General features: G+C 47.3%; 1 protein-coding gene across 1 annotated transcript; it reads left to right on the plus strand.

The window, feature by feature from the left end:
* Positions 1–566: 566 nt before the first annotated feature.
* LOC308039349 (required for drug-induced death protein 1) lies at positions 567–3,316 on the plus strand (the record flags this gene model as incomplete). The annotated part of the gene is made up of 2 exons (XM_080342598.1): positions 567–875; positions 3,197–3,316. The coding sequence occupies 2 exons, from the start codon at positions 567–569 to the stop codon at positions 3,314–3,316; spliced, it is 429 nt and encodes a 142-aa protein (XP_080198724.1).
* Positions 3,317–14,186: the final 10,870 nt, after the last annotated feature.

The raw sequence follows: 14,186 nt of genomic DNA on the forward strand, positions 1-14,186 counted from the left end.
AGATGCTGTTCACCCGAGGGTGTAGGCAGGAACACCTTTCATACAGAGATCGCCAGGGCGTTTGGCCTTTTTTCTGGACGGGAAGACAGCGTGACCTCCCAAACACGGTGCTGGCACGGAGCGCTGCGTGGGATGCCAGGGAAGGAGCCATTGCAGTGTTTCGCTGGGGTCACGGCGCGGGGGCCGAAGCGGCCGGGGCACAGTGCGGGGGCTGCGTCCCCCTGTCCCACCGCCGGCGACAGCGCGAGTTTCCCCTCTCCTGAGCTAAGGCGAAGCACGTCCCGGGCTCCCCGTGCAACTCCGCAGCAAAGCGGGACACGGTTTTCCGCACCAGAGCCGCGGCGCGGCCGGGGGTGCCGGTGCCCAGCGCCGCGGTCCCGCCAGCCCTCGCCCGGCTGGCCCGGGCCGGTTTCCGCGGACACAACCCGCAGGACAGCGGGGACCGGGGCGCCTCTTCCCGCCGCCGTCCCGCCCCGGGGAGGGGGCAGCGGCCACCTCCGGCCACACCTGTGGCTCGGCGGAGGCGGCCGGAGGTCCGCGCAGACCGGCCGGCGCCCGGCGGCATCATGACGGTGGGTGCGCGGCTGGGAGCCAAGGTGAGGAGCAGGTACTCCCGCCGCGGGCCCGGCGACGACCAGGTCTCCATCCTGCCCGGCGAGGAGGAGGAGGAGGCGGCGGCGGCGGCGGCAGCAGCAGCAGCAGCAGCAGCAGCGGGGGGCAGCGCGGGGGCCCCGCAGCCGGCGGCGCCGGAGGAGGAAGGCGCTGCCTCCAGGAAGGTTCGCTTCGCCCTCCTGCCCGGCTCCTACGAGCCCCTGCGCCCGCCGCGGGCCCCCAGCAAGCGGCCCTACGGGAAGCGGCTGAAGAAGTACGGCAAGGTGAGGGCACGGCGCTCCCGGACCGGGCGGGCGGCGGGGTCTCGGTACCGGCTTCTCCGAGGGGCTCTCGGGAGCCCCCCGTGTCCTTCGGGCGCTTTAGGCGGCAGCGCTCAGCCCGCCCGCCCGCTCTTGCCCTTGCCGGGGAGCAGCGGGTCCCGCTGGGGAAGGCACGATCGTCACCGACCCTCACCTAGATCAGAGGGTCGAAAATCTGCCGTTTCGGAGTGAAAATGACACTAAGCTGATCCATGTGACGGGGGCTTTGCCTGTCTTTGTTCTGCATGTCCCTCGGCGTCATTGTTTTGACACCGTTCCTTAAAACTTCTAGTTAATTGGCCTGCCTTTTTTTTTTTAGTGACCGAAAGAAAGGCTAATACCATCCCTCCAGTACAGCAATTTGCCACTTTGCCTTCTAGGTATTCCCTGAAAAATCAGTGCTGTGAGTTAAAGAAAAAAAACGCAACATGTTCTTTATTGTGTAACTACCATTTTGGATCAAAATCGTTCCTTTTCCTTTCCTGTGTGGAAAGTCACGAGTCATGCAGTCTGGTGGTTTATTTTTTTTCTCCCTCAAGGGTGGGTGCTGTTGATTACAAAAGTGATATCTGGAATAATTTGGTTGTTTTTCTCTTGTTCGTGTCACTTAAACGCAGTTCAGGTATGTCTTGTAGCAGAGAATAGTTTCTGCGTTAGCAGGAAAAACCTGTTTGGTGCCTGGAATCTTTTCCTGCCGGGGAGATTACAGATATCAGTACAATACCTGGCTTTCTACTGCATTCTTTTAAAAGATGATGATTTTGCTACAGATATGCTTGCTATGTCTGACGTGCAAAAAATGCCAGTTACATTGGCAAAGTTACTTTTGAAATTCACAGAGTTTACAGATGACAGCACAGTCATGAGCTGCCTCACAACTGCTACTGTTTCATAAAGGGATTAACAGAATATTTCATTATTTCGTGATGGATTTGATACTTCGAGTTTCCAACACAGTGATTTCCAAATCACAAAAACCACGTAGTACGAAGCAGTCTCGAGTCCAAAGAGCTTCCAGCGTAGGCGTGATTCATACAGAGCAGGTTGGTGAGTGCCATTGTGTCGCAGAAGTTCACAGATTTGCTGTTGTGCTATCGCTATACGTACTGGTGGTATAAGGGCGCTTGTGATGGCGTTTAGAACACGGCAATATTCCCTTTTGTACCGGTCAGACAACATCCCCGTGGGAGGGGAGGGTTTGCCAGTTTGGCTTTGGCAGTGAACACCAACTCGTGGCAGCATTGGTGAGGTCAGGGTAGGTAAGTTGTGTAGGGTGCAGATGTGGGAAGGGAAGGAGAAGAAAGGGACGGCCCCGCATCTCCTGCTTTGTCCTCAGGCTCTAAACGCTGGATTCAAGCTGCCTTTTTATTTTGCCGTCCAAACTCCTTGCAAGTAAGTTTCCATAGAAGTAAATGCAGCAAAATTCAGCTATGTAGTGGCATCGTGACAGCTGAACATTTTCATGTGCCAGCACCACTGTAAGCCAAGTTTAAGAGATCCTAGGAATATAATAGATATTGACTGGATTTCACCAATTTAAAAGTGTGTCCTCTATTTCAGTGTTTTCCATAGTACAAAAGATGGTTTTGATCTAGTCCCACACAACCACAGTGTGTTGCTAACAATTAATTCTGGTGATCGTCCCAAACTGACCACATTGTATTAATTCTCCAGTCATGACCAACCATATGAGCAAAAACCATCAAGAGTGAAATTAAAATTAGGCTAAGGTTTTTTGTTTAAAAAACCTGTTGCAAGTTATTTCTAATGCAGTACACAGATGAGCTTTTAAATGTGTACAGACATGAAAGTGGCTCAAAACATTCTTATTTTGACAAAAAAAATATTGTTTTGACAACAAGCTATGAAATTTCCATAGAACTATTCTCAGTGATTTGCTACCTTTTTGTTCAGCCCTAGTTTTAATAGCTTATGTGCTTTTAAAAGTTACTAACATACAGACACGTACCTCTAGAAACTAGGTGTGAATTTAAACTAATTTTACGCTTGAATAGAAGCCCATGTAAAAGCCCGGCTTCCTGTGGAGGCTGCATCCGTTCGGTTTAACTATACCCTGTGGGTGTGTATTTTGATATAAAAATAGATGGTAAAATGCCGTTCCATGCCCAAGCCCTCACTAGCCGTCGAATAAGAAGTTAGTTTTCTGGGTGGGTGACACTGTGAGTTAAAGAGGCTGTTGGAACAATTTTATGTGAAGGTGTTTTCTATCACCCAACCTTTATTTCTTTCTTAATGTATCCCCTTTGACCTGTCTGTCTCCGCAGAACGTCGGCAAAGCTCTGCAGAAGGGATGTCGCTACTTGGTGGTCGGCCTGCAGGGCTTGGCCACGGCATATTCCGCTCCCTTTGGGGTGGCAACTCAGGTGGCGTCTGCCATGCGCTAGTGCAGCCCCACATGCCCCGCCGGGGTGGACACGACCCCATCGCTGCTTTCTTCGCCTTAAACCTGAGAAACCTCTTGGACAATCAGCCCCTTTCCCTCGACCGAGTGCTCTTCTCTGCAAAAAAAGACCATCCAGCGCTTTATAACAATCAGACCGGGTTGGAGAAATGCAAAGATGAGGAAATAATCTTCGACTAATTGAGCTGAAGTTGGTCCTTGGACATGAGCTGGTTTTCTGCAGCTGTGTGTGGAAGGGAGCCAAGGATGTACGGAAAAGCAAGCAGATGAGGGAGAGAGAAATGAAGGGAAGCAGAGGATTTGGTGCAGCTGGGAAGGTGGAGATTGGAGTCTGGCTACAGAGAGGAATTGTCGAAGCAGTGGAGGAAACAGATAACGAGAGATCAGGAAAAGAGGGTTAAGATTACGAGTATACTTTAAAATATACTCGGATATAAGTGGACTGTGGTCTGAGACATAGTGAACTTGGCTGCATCGTGGTTGTTCATCTCAAACACTAGAAATCAAGGGCCTTTAAATCTTAAAACTGATGTAAAAATCCAGAATGAAAATGAGGGGTGTTTGTCTTCTGATTTTGAAGCATTAAATCATAGAATCATTTCAGTTGGAAGAGACCCTCAAGATCGTTGAGTCCAACCAAAGGTTCACTGTGATTAGTATTTTAAACTTTTTCTCTGCTGCTGTGAAACCTGCATGTATATTTTTTTACTGAGAATGTTCTTTATATCTGACATACCTGATTTTGGAAGCTGCGGCTGTAAGAAAACCCGGTTCTGTGGCGTTCACTGGAAAAGAAAATGGATTACCAGCTTCATCTGAAAAAAATCCCTACATACAGCATTTGGTATAAGAATGTATGACTGTTTTTGTATAAGAATGGGGCCAAATAACCTGCCACCTCCATCTTCATTTCCATAGGTGGAAGTTGTAGCTAAAGAATGTCAACATCAGATGACCCAGCTCAGTGGTGCGGGTGGAGCAGCTTCCGTGTCACACCTCCAGGGATAGAAATTTTGGATTGATGACACAGGAACAAGGAGTTTTATGGGCCTTCAACATTCTACGGGTTTTGTGGTTTGTTGTTTGTGGTTTGTTTTTTATTCTTCTATCAGTCTTTTGTGGTATCAGTCAGTTATTTCCCTGCTAGCATTTTCTTTGTATTATAGATCTTTCTAGTTTTGATAGTGTTTTTGTAATCAAGGAATTGACTTATCTGGAAAAAAAATACTGTTCATTTGTGCATATTTTTTTTTTTCCTTTTTGGAACAAAGGGGTTTGCATGTCGTAGCAAACCACACTTTCTTTCAAATGTAGCAATGAAACGAAAGTGGATCCATGTGGTGTGTTTCCCTACAAGCACAAGCGCAGAAAGGAGGTGCCGCTCAGCAGTGACCCGGGCAGCCAGGGGAAGCTGCCGTGTAAACTTCCCCGCGTTGTTCTGCCCGCGGCCTCAGCCCTCGCCCAGACGGACACTGTTGTGGCCCAGACTCTGTGGGAACGCTCGGGAAAATTGGACTAGATGAGCTTTCGAGGTCCCTTCCAATCCCTGACATTCTGTGATTCTGTGTGAAAGGCAAGGTCTGGAGATGAGGCTGCAGAGGATCCGAGGTTGTGTGAGTTGGGGCAGGAATAGCCACAAAGGGATTTCACTCACTGATTTCATGCCTTTGGTTGTTTCCTTCAGCTTCCTTCTGGGGACAGATTTGTCCCCCTGATCTGTCCTGCCAGCATGCCAGAGGGTATTGATCACTGCTGTGTCTTCTGCAGGAAAAACAGGGCTGCCTTGCAATCCACATGCCACACCAGCCTGTGCATTTTGGGATTAACTTCACATTTTGTTACACCTCTCTGTTTTACAGTGCATGAATCATTAGGTTGGTTTGTTTGGAGTTTTTTATGACTAAAGCAACGCAGGGGGGATTTGTGTCTCCATTTTTCTGTGTGAAATGAGTGTCCATCTATTTGTTCACATACCTTCTGAATAGCAAGGCTGCTCCCTCATTGCAACATCCAGGGTCCAACCCATTCAGTGCAGAGAGTTTCCATGAAAGTAAACATGAACTTTAACTCATGAACCGCTCAGCACAGTGGTTACCACTGACTTTTGCCTGCCGACCTATGGTCTCTGCTCACCTGGTGCAACTTTAAGGGAATAGCCTAGTTGCCATCCATACAGAACAAGAATGATATGTAAATGGTGTGTCTGTGTGAGCCTGAGAAATGAAAAGCTTGATGTAGATTGGAGAGTCAGCTTCTGCAGAACAGTGTTTCTAAAATAGACCAAAAACAAAGAAAGAAAGAGGAAAGAGAAAAGTAATCAAGTAACCTCTGTTGTTGCTATAAAAGACCTGGTGATTCATGCGAGCCTATTTTCTTTCCTCAAAATGAACTGATGGTTCTCACTGAGGCTACTGATTTGTGCTGCTGCTCAGTCCTCCTTGAGCAGTAATTCACTCCTCAGCTGCTGAAGTGAATTTGTGAGGCCAAACCTTGGCCTGAGGGTTTGTTACTCTCTTCACCAGCTCAGCAGCATCTAGAAAATCTAAATCTGGAGGGGGTGAGGTTCATTTTTCAGTAGGCTGGATGGCAGAGGGCTGTTGTTCCTGTCAATCATGGAATCATTTTGGTTGGAAGAGACCCTTAAGATCATTGAGTCCAACCTTAACCTAACTCTGGCACTAAACCATGTCCTTAGAGTCTCATCAACACATCTTTTAAACACCTCCAGGGATGGTGACTCCACCACTGCCCTGGGCAGCCTGTTCCAATGCTTGACAACTGTTTCTCTGAAGAAATTTTTCCTAAAATCCAATCTAATGGCAGCATCCCTGCTGGTGCAACATCTTGGTGGCTTGAGAGACAAGAGGAAATATTCCCCGACTCACTCAGTATGGGTTGGGGGGTCATCCTGCTCAGACCACAGGAAATGACAACCTCCATCTGAAGAAGAGCTGTTGTGCTGGCATTCTGCAGGTGACTTGGAGGAGGGTGAGATGTCAGTGATGGTGGCTGGGACAGCCTGGGCTCTCCAGGACAGCCCTGATGGTGTGACAAGCCAGGAGATCACTGCAGGATGAACTCTGGGCTTCTGCACGGGCTTTATGTGCTCCTGGAGAGACTGGCCTTGGAGGAGCCACCCCAGCAGGCTCAAGCCATGGGTGCAAGCAGGCTCTTTTATTAAAACAGTCTTGTCTGCAGCTTGTTTCCAAGTTCCTTTTAGGAACACAATGGACACTTGACCCTCTTGTTGACAGAGGTGGGATGTGGTGGATATTACTGCTGGATGAAATGCATTCCTCCCTTCAGGTGCCTTCTTGGCACCCCTACCAATTGCCTCACCTCACAGGTTTCTGTTTTCAGTGGTGTGCTACTGTGCTATCGGGTTCCCTTCAGATTTCTACCCACCTTTCACCATGTTTTATAGCAAACAGCACGATATGTAAGTGTGGGAAGCTGAACACATGCAAGAGTGGCAAGAAACAGTCAGCTCGTCCAAGCTTGTCTCAGGAATGAACTCCACTAACCTGACAGCCTGGCAAGTCGCTTCTGAATTAAATCCCTGGCTATTCCTATTGCCTGCTCAATGAGTCACGGAGCAGAATAAAGCTTATTTCTGCTGTTTTTGCCAGAGCATTTAATTACTACTCTGGCTTACCGCAAGCTCTGAGGAAATGGCAGAGGACTCGCAGCTATTGTCCTTTGTCCTGCAACATTAACAGCAAGGAAGCACTCTGGCACAGCTTGCTTTTGAAGTACTGGAACTGAGGAGAGCTGCACCACACCACGTCACTTCCAGGGCTCTGCCAGTCCCAGGCCAAGGTTCACTTCAGGGATGAATGACCTTTCTGTCCTTTGCCTGTCTGTAAGACTGGGAAGGGGGCAGGATTTGGCTTGGGTTGCTGTAAAACCAGTTGTCTCTTTTTCTGTATCCCAAATCCCTTGTTAGCTAAGCACTGGCCTCTTCTAAGACAAAACTGGTCCTAAAATGTGTACCAAGTTGCTTCAGTTACCTGTGCAGAGCGTGCTTTGAAAATCCTTTTTTTTTCAAGGAGCAGCAGAGAGCCTAAAGAGCTTGTAGATTAATGGAGATCATTAAATTAAAAGAAGTAAAGGAATAACATTCTCCCCTTCTCCTTGTAGGAAGTAGTATGAGGCTACCAGGCCTGTTTTGGGGTGAAGTGTAGCCTGAGCTCAGGGTGATGCTCCTTCCTGAATCCTGTGCCGCCTATGAGGATCTGCTCAGGGCTCTGGGCTTGTTCAGCGTGAGGAGGGAACACTTAGGAGGAACCTGACAGCAGCTTTTCAATATCTAAGAAGGAGTTGCCAACAAGATGGAGCCAGGCTCTTTACTGAGCTTTGCAGCCAGATGGCAAGAGGCCATGGTCGTAAATTGAAAGCGGGAAATTTCCAGCCAGATACAAGCAGGAAAAAAACCACTAATATGATAATTAAGCATGAGAAAAGTTACTTGAGGAGGCTGGGGAGTGTCTGACCCTGGAGGCTCTCAAGGCATGACTGTACAATCATAGAATCATAGAATCGTTAAGGTTGGAAAGAACCTTTAAGATCATCAAATCCAACCATTAACCTCACTCTGCCAAGTCCACCACTAAACCATGTCCCTAAGCACCTCATCTACACATCTTTTAAATACCCTCAGGGATGGTGACTTTCCTGGGCAGCCTGTCCCAATGTCTTGCAGCCCTTTCAGTGAATAAATTTTTTCTAATATCCAATCTAAGCCTCCCCTGATGCAACTTGAGGCCATTTCCTCTTGTCCTATCACTTGCTACTTGGGAGAAGAGCCCAACCCCCTCCATGCTACAACCTCCTTTCAGGCAGTTGCAGACAGCGATAAGGTCTCCCCTCAGCCTCCTTTTCTCCAGGCTGAACAGCCCCAGTTCCCTCAGCCGCTCCTCATCAGACTTGTGCTCCAGACCCCTCACAAGCTTCACTGCCCTTCTCTGAACTCTCTCCAGCACCTCAATGTCTTTCCTGTAGTGAGGGGCCCAAAACTTAACGCAGGGTTCAAGGTGGGACCTCACCAGTGCTGAGTACAGGGGGTGATCTCTGCCCTGGTCCTGCTGGCCACACTATTCCTGATACAAGCCAGGATGCTGTTGGCCTTTTTGGCCACCTGGGCACACTGCTGGCCCAATGATCCAGCCGGTCTAGATCCCTCTGTATGGCCATCCTGCCCTCCAGCAGATCAACATTCCCACCCACTTTGGTGTTGTCTGCCAACTTACTGAGGGTGCACTCAACGTTTCTTCATCCAGAACATTGATAAAGAGATTAAACAGAACTGTCCCCAATACTGAGCCCTGGGGAACACCACTTGTGACCAGCCGCCAACTGGATTTGACTCCATTACCCGCAACTCTTTGGGCCCGGCCATCTAGCCAGTTCTTTACCCAGCAAACGGTGTGCCCGTCCAAGCCATAAGCAGCCAGTTTCTCCAGGAGAATGCTGTGAGAAACAGTGTCAAAGCTTTTACTAAACCCCAAGTAAACAACATTCACAGCCTTTCCCTCACTCATAGGTCACCTTGTCATAAAAGGAGATGAGGTTGGTTAAACAGGCCCTGCCTTTCATAAACCCATGCTGACTGAGCCTGATTTCTTGGTTGTCCTGCACGTGCCACGTGATAGCACTCAGGATGATCTGTTCCATGATCTTCCCTGGCACCGAGGTTAGACTGACATGCCTCCTTTTGGCCCTTCTTGTAGATGGGGGTCACGTTTGCCAACCTCCAGTCAACTGGGACCTCCCCAGTTAGCCTGGACTGCTGATAAATGATGGAAAGTGGCTTGATGAGCACCTCTGCCAGCTCCTTCAGTACCCTGGGTGGATCCCACCCAGCCCCATAGACTTGTGTGTGTCAAAGTGCTGTAGCAGGTCGCTAACCATTTCCCCTTGGATTATGGGGGCTTTGTACTGCTCCCCATCATTGTCTTCCAGTTCAGGGGACTGGGTACTCAGAGAACAACTGGTCTTACTATTAAAGACTGAGGAAAAGTGGAGAACAACCCTGTGTGAATTCAATGTTGACCCTGCTGTGAGCAGAAGCCTGGAGGAGAGACCTCCTGAGGTCCTTCCAGCCTGGGTGACCCTCTGAGGCTGTGAGTGGGATCCTGCCATGATAAGCAGAAAGCTTATATTTACCTACCATATGGAGATGTAAAAGACTGACATCCTCACCCTTTCTAAAAGCACAGACGTTAAGAATAAAGCTTGGCTTCTTTCAACAAGGAGCAACTTGAGAATATGGCAACACAAACTGCCTGAGGAAGAGTTTGGCCTCCAGCAAAGTTTCCACTGCATTGCACGGTGCCGGCTGAAAGGCAACTGTCCTTTAGTGCCATCTCCTGGGAAAAAAATCAGATTTCCAGCCTTGTCAGCCTGCCTTGTTGTTCTGCCTCATCTCCTGCAGGGATTTCCTGCCATCCCCTAGGCTGGCCTCCTGGTTTGGCCAGACCCACATTCAGGATGTTGGGTCCCAGAAACGTGACGTATGTCTCCATATACCAGTGTTTTCTACCCAGTTGAATCCTGAGCCTCCTGTTTGCAAGTGTTTCAAACAGGAAGCCATGGGAACATTGTTCTTATGTTGTTGGTTTGGGGTTTTTTTTGAGTGTGTGTGTGTGTGTAGTTTTTTTCTTTTCCTTCAGCCCCTAAAAACACATTACACTTTGCCCTGAGGTTCTTGCTCTGCCTTAAAAATGTTCATTAAGGATGCTTTGCTGCAGGAAGGGATAAGCTACAGCCACTTCTTGTTTCTGAATCTCATCCTTTGCTGGAAAGATCACAGCTGCTTAAGACAGGATGTGTAAATTCAAACACAGGGGGGACAGAGGTGGGGAGACTGGAGTGACCCTCCCCAGGAGCTGCCTTGGACCCCAGCTCCAGCGTGCCATCCGTATTTGGATCCAGATGCTTTCTGTTTTCCCATGTTTCTGCTGCCCGTAAAGCAATCCTTGCTCCTTCCTTTCCTGGAACACTAAGCTAGCATCAGATTGCTTTTTCAGCTCTGTCCGAATTGGGGTGGGGACTTTCCTGTCCTTGGTGGATGCTGACCACCCCCATGATGGCTGCTGAACCATAGCTGCAGAAGTGGGTTAGTCCTCAGGCTGCAGAAGGAATGCACTGCTCCCCAGTAAAGCCCCTCCTTTGGTCCTTACCTGCTCTCCCAGATGACATGCAGCTCTTCCCCAACTATTCAAACTCCTAAAGCTGCCTGACTGATGCTATATTCACCTGGAGAACTAAGTTTTTGGAACATGAGAACTAGTAATGTCATTAGCCTGCATTAGTTAATTCTGGGCTGAACATTTGCCTGGAACAACCCTTTCTATAATGTTCTGGTGAATTTAGAGCACCTGAAGTTAAGCATTTGACTGGAGGAAAAAGACAATTTTCAATTCATCTTCTTACATGACTGGATAGTGACTGAAGCAGCCTAACAACCTGCCCGGCTTTTATGTATTTATGATTCTCTGTGTAGGAAAAAGCTCAAAAAAAAAAAAAAAATCCCTTTATCTCATTACTCTGCCTCCATTAAAAGGTATCCATCATTAATGACTCTATTTTTAATTCAATCATCACCAATTATTCGCCTGAGATTTTTCCATACGTGAATTTCACCGAGCTCATTTCTAGTGCATGACTCACTGAACTCTGATTTCCTTTAAGATTATAAGAGGAAGCAGCAAAGCTTTTATCCTCCCCTCCTTTCTACAAAGGAATCTTTTGAATTTACTGTTTGTTCTAAGTTTGGAAGAAGGTTAAAGTTTGGGCATGTGTGTGGGCGTAACATAATTTTTATCATATCTTGCTGGAATCAGAATAGGATGACTGTATACATGGCCGTGTCATCCCCTCATCTCTGCCTTTTGCTGAACTATCAGAGAGTCACTGGAAAAATACCTGGCACAACCCTGGTGTGGGCATTTAACCCCTATTCCTCCACTGAGACAGGCCAGATTCACATTTAGATCTCTCCTAACATGCTGCCACCTAATCTAGGCCAGCATTTTGCTATCTTTGTCACCAGGATTTTTTTGGTAATGTCTATTCAAATCTCCCCCTCAGCACAGTATTTTATGACTTTCCAAACTGCAGCACTGTGCACATATCTGAAGACCTACAGGATCTCTAGTCACTTGTCTTTTCTAGTTTAAACAAGTAAAATTCTTGAACTCTTTTCTCATCATTCACCTTTCCTAGACCTCTGATTAAGCCACTGCTACAAGAGTCTAGTTTCACTTCTAGAACTATCTCCAGTTGCCCACTGCATCTGAAAGCAGGTATGTCATTACTTTTTCCATAAAACCTGTTGAAACCATTTGAAAATCTGTCACATGGATGCTTCTGAGCTGACACCATACTTTTTCAACATAAACCAGCATCACTGGCTTCCAGGATCGAGAGAGCCCAGCCCCAGCTTGCTGTGGGGTTGATGCTGCAAATCCTCCATCTGATCAGACACATTTTAAGCATCCTGAGGCAAAGACCTGCTGTGGAGAATTTCAGCACAACTGTCTTGAGGTTTGATGAAGCTAAAAGCAGTGGAAAACACAGTAATTTCCTGCTCAGTGCATGTTTACTGTGCCTACTCTGGCTACAAGCAGACACAGGCCTGTTACATGAGAGACTATGGATTGCAACAAAAGCAGCACCTATGTTTTGTCTGAATTGCTCTACTCACATTGCTTTATAGCAGAAGGAGCTGTCGGCTCCTAAGTAAGCACAGGTACACCTGGGATGGAGGATTACAAAAACCTGATGGTCAAGCTATTTACTGGAAGCTTTTTGAGGGGTGCTTGTTGTATGGGTGAAGGTTTTTCTCAAAGGCTGCAGTAGTAGGACTGAGACATTAAGCCACAGCCATGTGCTCTGTAGCTATTTCTAATTTTGCATTCCTTCTATCACAGCAGGAGGGGAGAGATTATGCAGATGCTGCCGCCTTCTGTTGTTCCTCTTTAAGCTCCTTCATGCCACAGTCTCCAAGAAGAGTCAGGGTTGAATGTAGGAGCTGCTTTTCAGGGCTGGTCTGAAGAAAATCTCCTTGGGCTCCAGGCTGGAAGATTTAGGGAGTGAAAGTTTAAGGTCCTTCTTGGATTTCAGATTTTTTTCTCTAAAGGAATCTGTAATCCTAAGCAAAGGTGACTTATTTCTGAATTTAGTTAACAAATACTTCAAACTGAAATAATTTGCTTTTGTACACCATTGTGCTGCCCATAATGTATAACTAGGGAGGAGCTGTAGCTACTCACAATGCTATTGCACTATATAGTTCCATACTTCTCCAAATTCTCATGCTTGTAAAGTATATATACACTCCAGACCTATTTTCTCTGGCACCCAGAAGAAGGGAGCAACCAGTAAATCATCCAAATTTTTTTATTTTTATTCCAAATCCTGTCATTTTGATGTCTCGTAGACTGAAGTTCGGAGGGCAAAAGCGTTCTGCATTTTGTGGTTTGAGGAGAATACTACCAGTGCTTGAGAAATCACAGGAGATAGTTACTCATTTTTGCCTCAAGCTTGTGAAAATAAGCATCAATGTTCATAAGGAAAGCCCATGCCTTTTAAAAAACTTGTGGTCAGCATAATTTTTTTTCATTTATTGCATTTGATGCATTGCTTTTATTGTTAGATTCTAAAACTAGTTTGTGTACTTGTGTTTTTATCCCTTTAGTACTTGAGTTAATTTGTTTTGATTCATACTTGTAAGCACAGCTTATCAGACAGTGTTTACTGATTAGACAGTCACTGCAGCTTTGTCGAACATTTGCTAATACAATAGACGCCTGGTTCCCCGTATAGCGTTTTCTGCTCCTGTGGGTGCAGTTGCAGATTAAAGAAGTCTGTGTGAATTCAATTAAATTACAAAACATTGACTCCACGTTAAATGAGAAGATTAATGGTTATTGAAGAGCATTCAAGTGCTCTCAGTCTGCTCAGCAAGGCTGGCTCTCCTCTTGAGTCTGTGGCAGAGTCATAAAAGCCACCATGAGTAATTAGTTTTGACTCAGTGGGTCAATGATATGAAGGTGGTGTGGGAAATCTGGTCAAACCAGACCAAGCAGTTTAGCACCTGCGATTTACCTGGCACAATGTGGGGGTCCCAAGGGTATGGAGAATGGGGTGTCTCACTGTGGGTGAGCGGTCACAGCCTGCCCGTGCTGTAGCAGGACAGCGTGTGGTGGACTTGGGCTTGCTGCCAGGAGCGATGGAACAAGGAAAGCCTGTACATGAGGAGATCGGCCCTGCTGGAGACAACCCTCAAGTCTTCCTGGTATCAGTCCCATCTCAAGTGCACCAGTTCTGCCCCATTTCAGACTGGGTGCTTATGGTTACAAGCAGGAGCAGGCAGGGAGGGTTCTACTGGTGAATGGACGAAGAAATCTAGTGAATGGAGGAGGAAATCTGCAATGCTTGGCACAAGTCCATGTCCTCCTGGGTGTCCTGGGGAGCTTACAGGGACGCATGATCTCAAGGCCAGACAGTGTGCCACAGACTCAAGACAAATAACTTACCTCGTAAAAAACCCAATTTGCTCAGTACAGTAGCGTAAGAAGGGGTTTCAAATGATGTGGAAGGTGAGCAGGTCTGTCTCTGAACATGCCTTGCACACAGTCCAGCAGCAGCACAACGCTCCGTTGATTAGCAGTTAATCTCCAGAACAAACTGGGCCTGTTCCAGGGGCAAATTCAACCTAAACAGTAAGTCCTGCTCATCTTTATGTTGTGGCCTACTTGTAGAAGGAGAAAGGTCTCAAAACTCACGTATGGCATTAGGGCAAGATTTAAACAGTGAAGTGGCGAACAAGAGGGCAAAGGAATTGCCTT

This window comes from Nesoenas mayeri, assembly GCF_963082525.1.
Source record: "Nesoenas mayeri genome assembly, chromosome: 3".
NCBI classification, from domain to species: Eukaryota; Metazoa; Chordata; class Aves; order Columbiformes; family Columbidae; genus Nesoenas; species Nesoenas mayeri.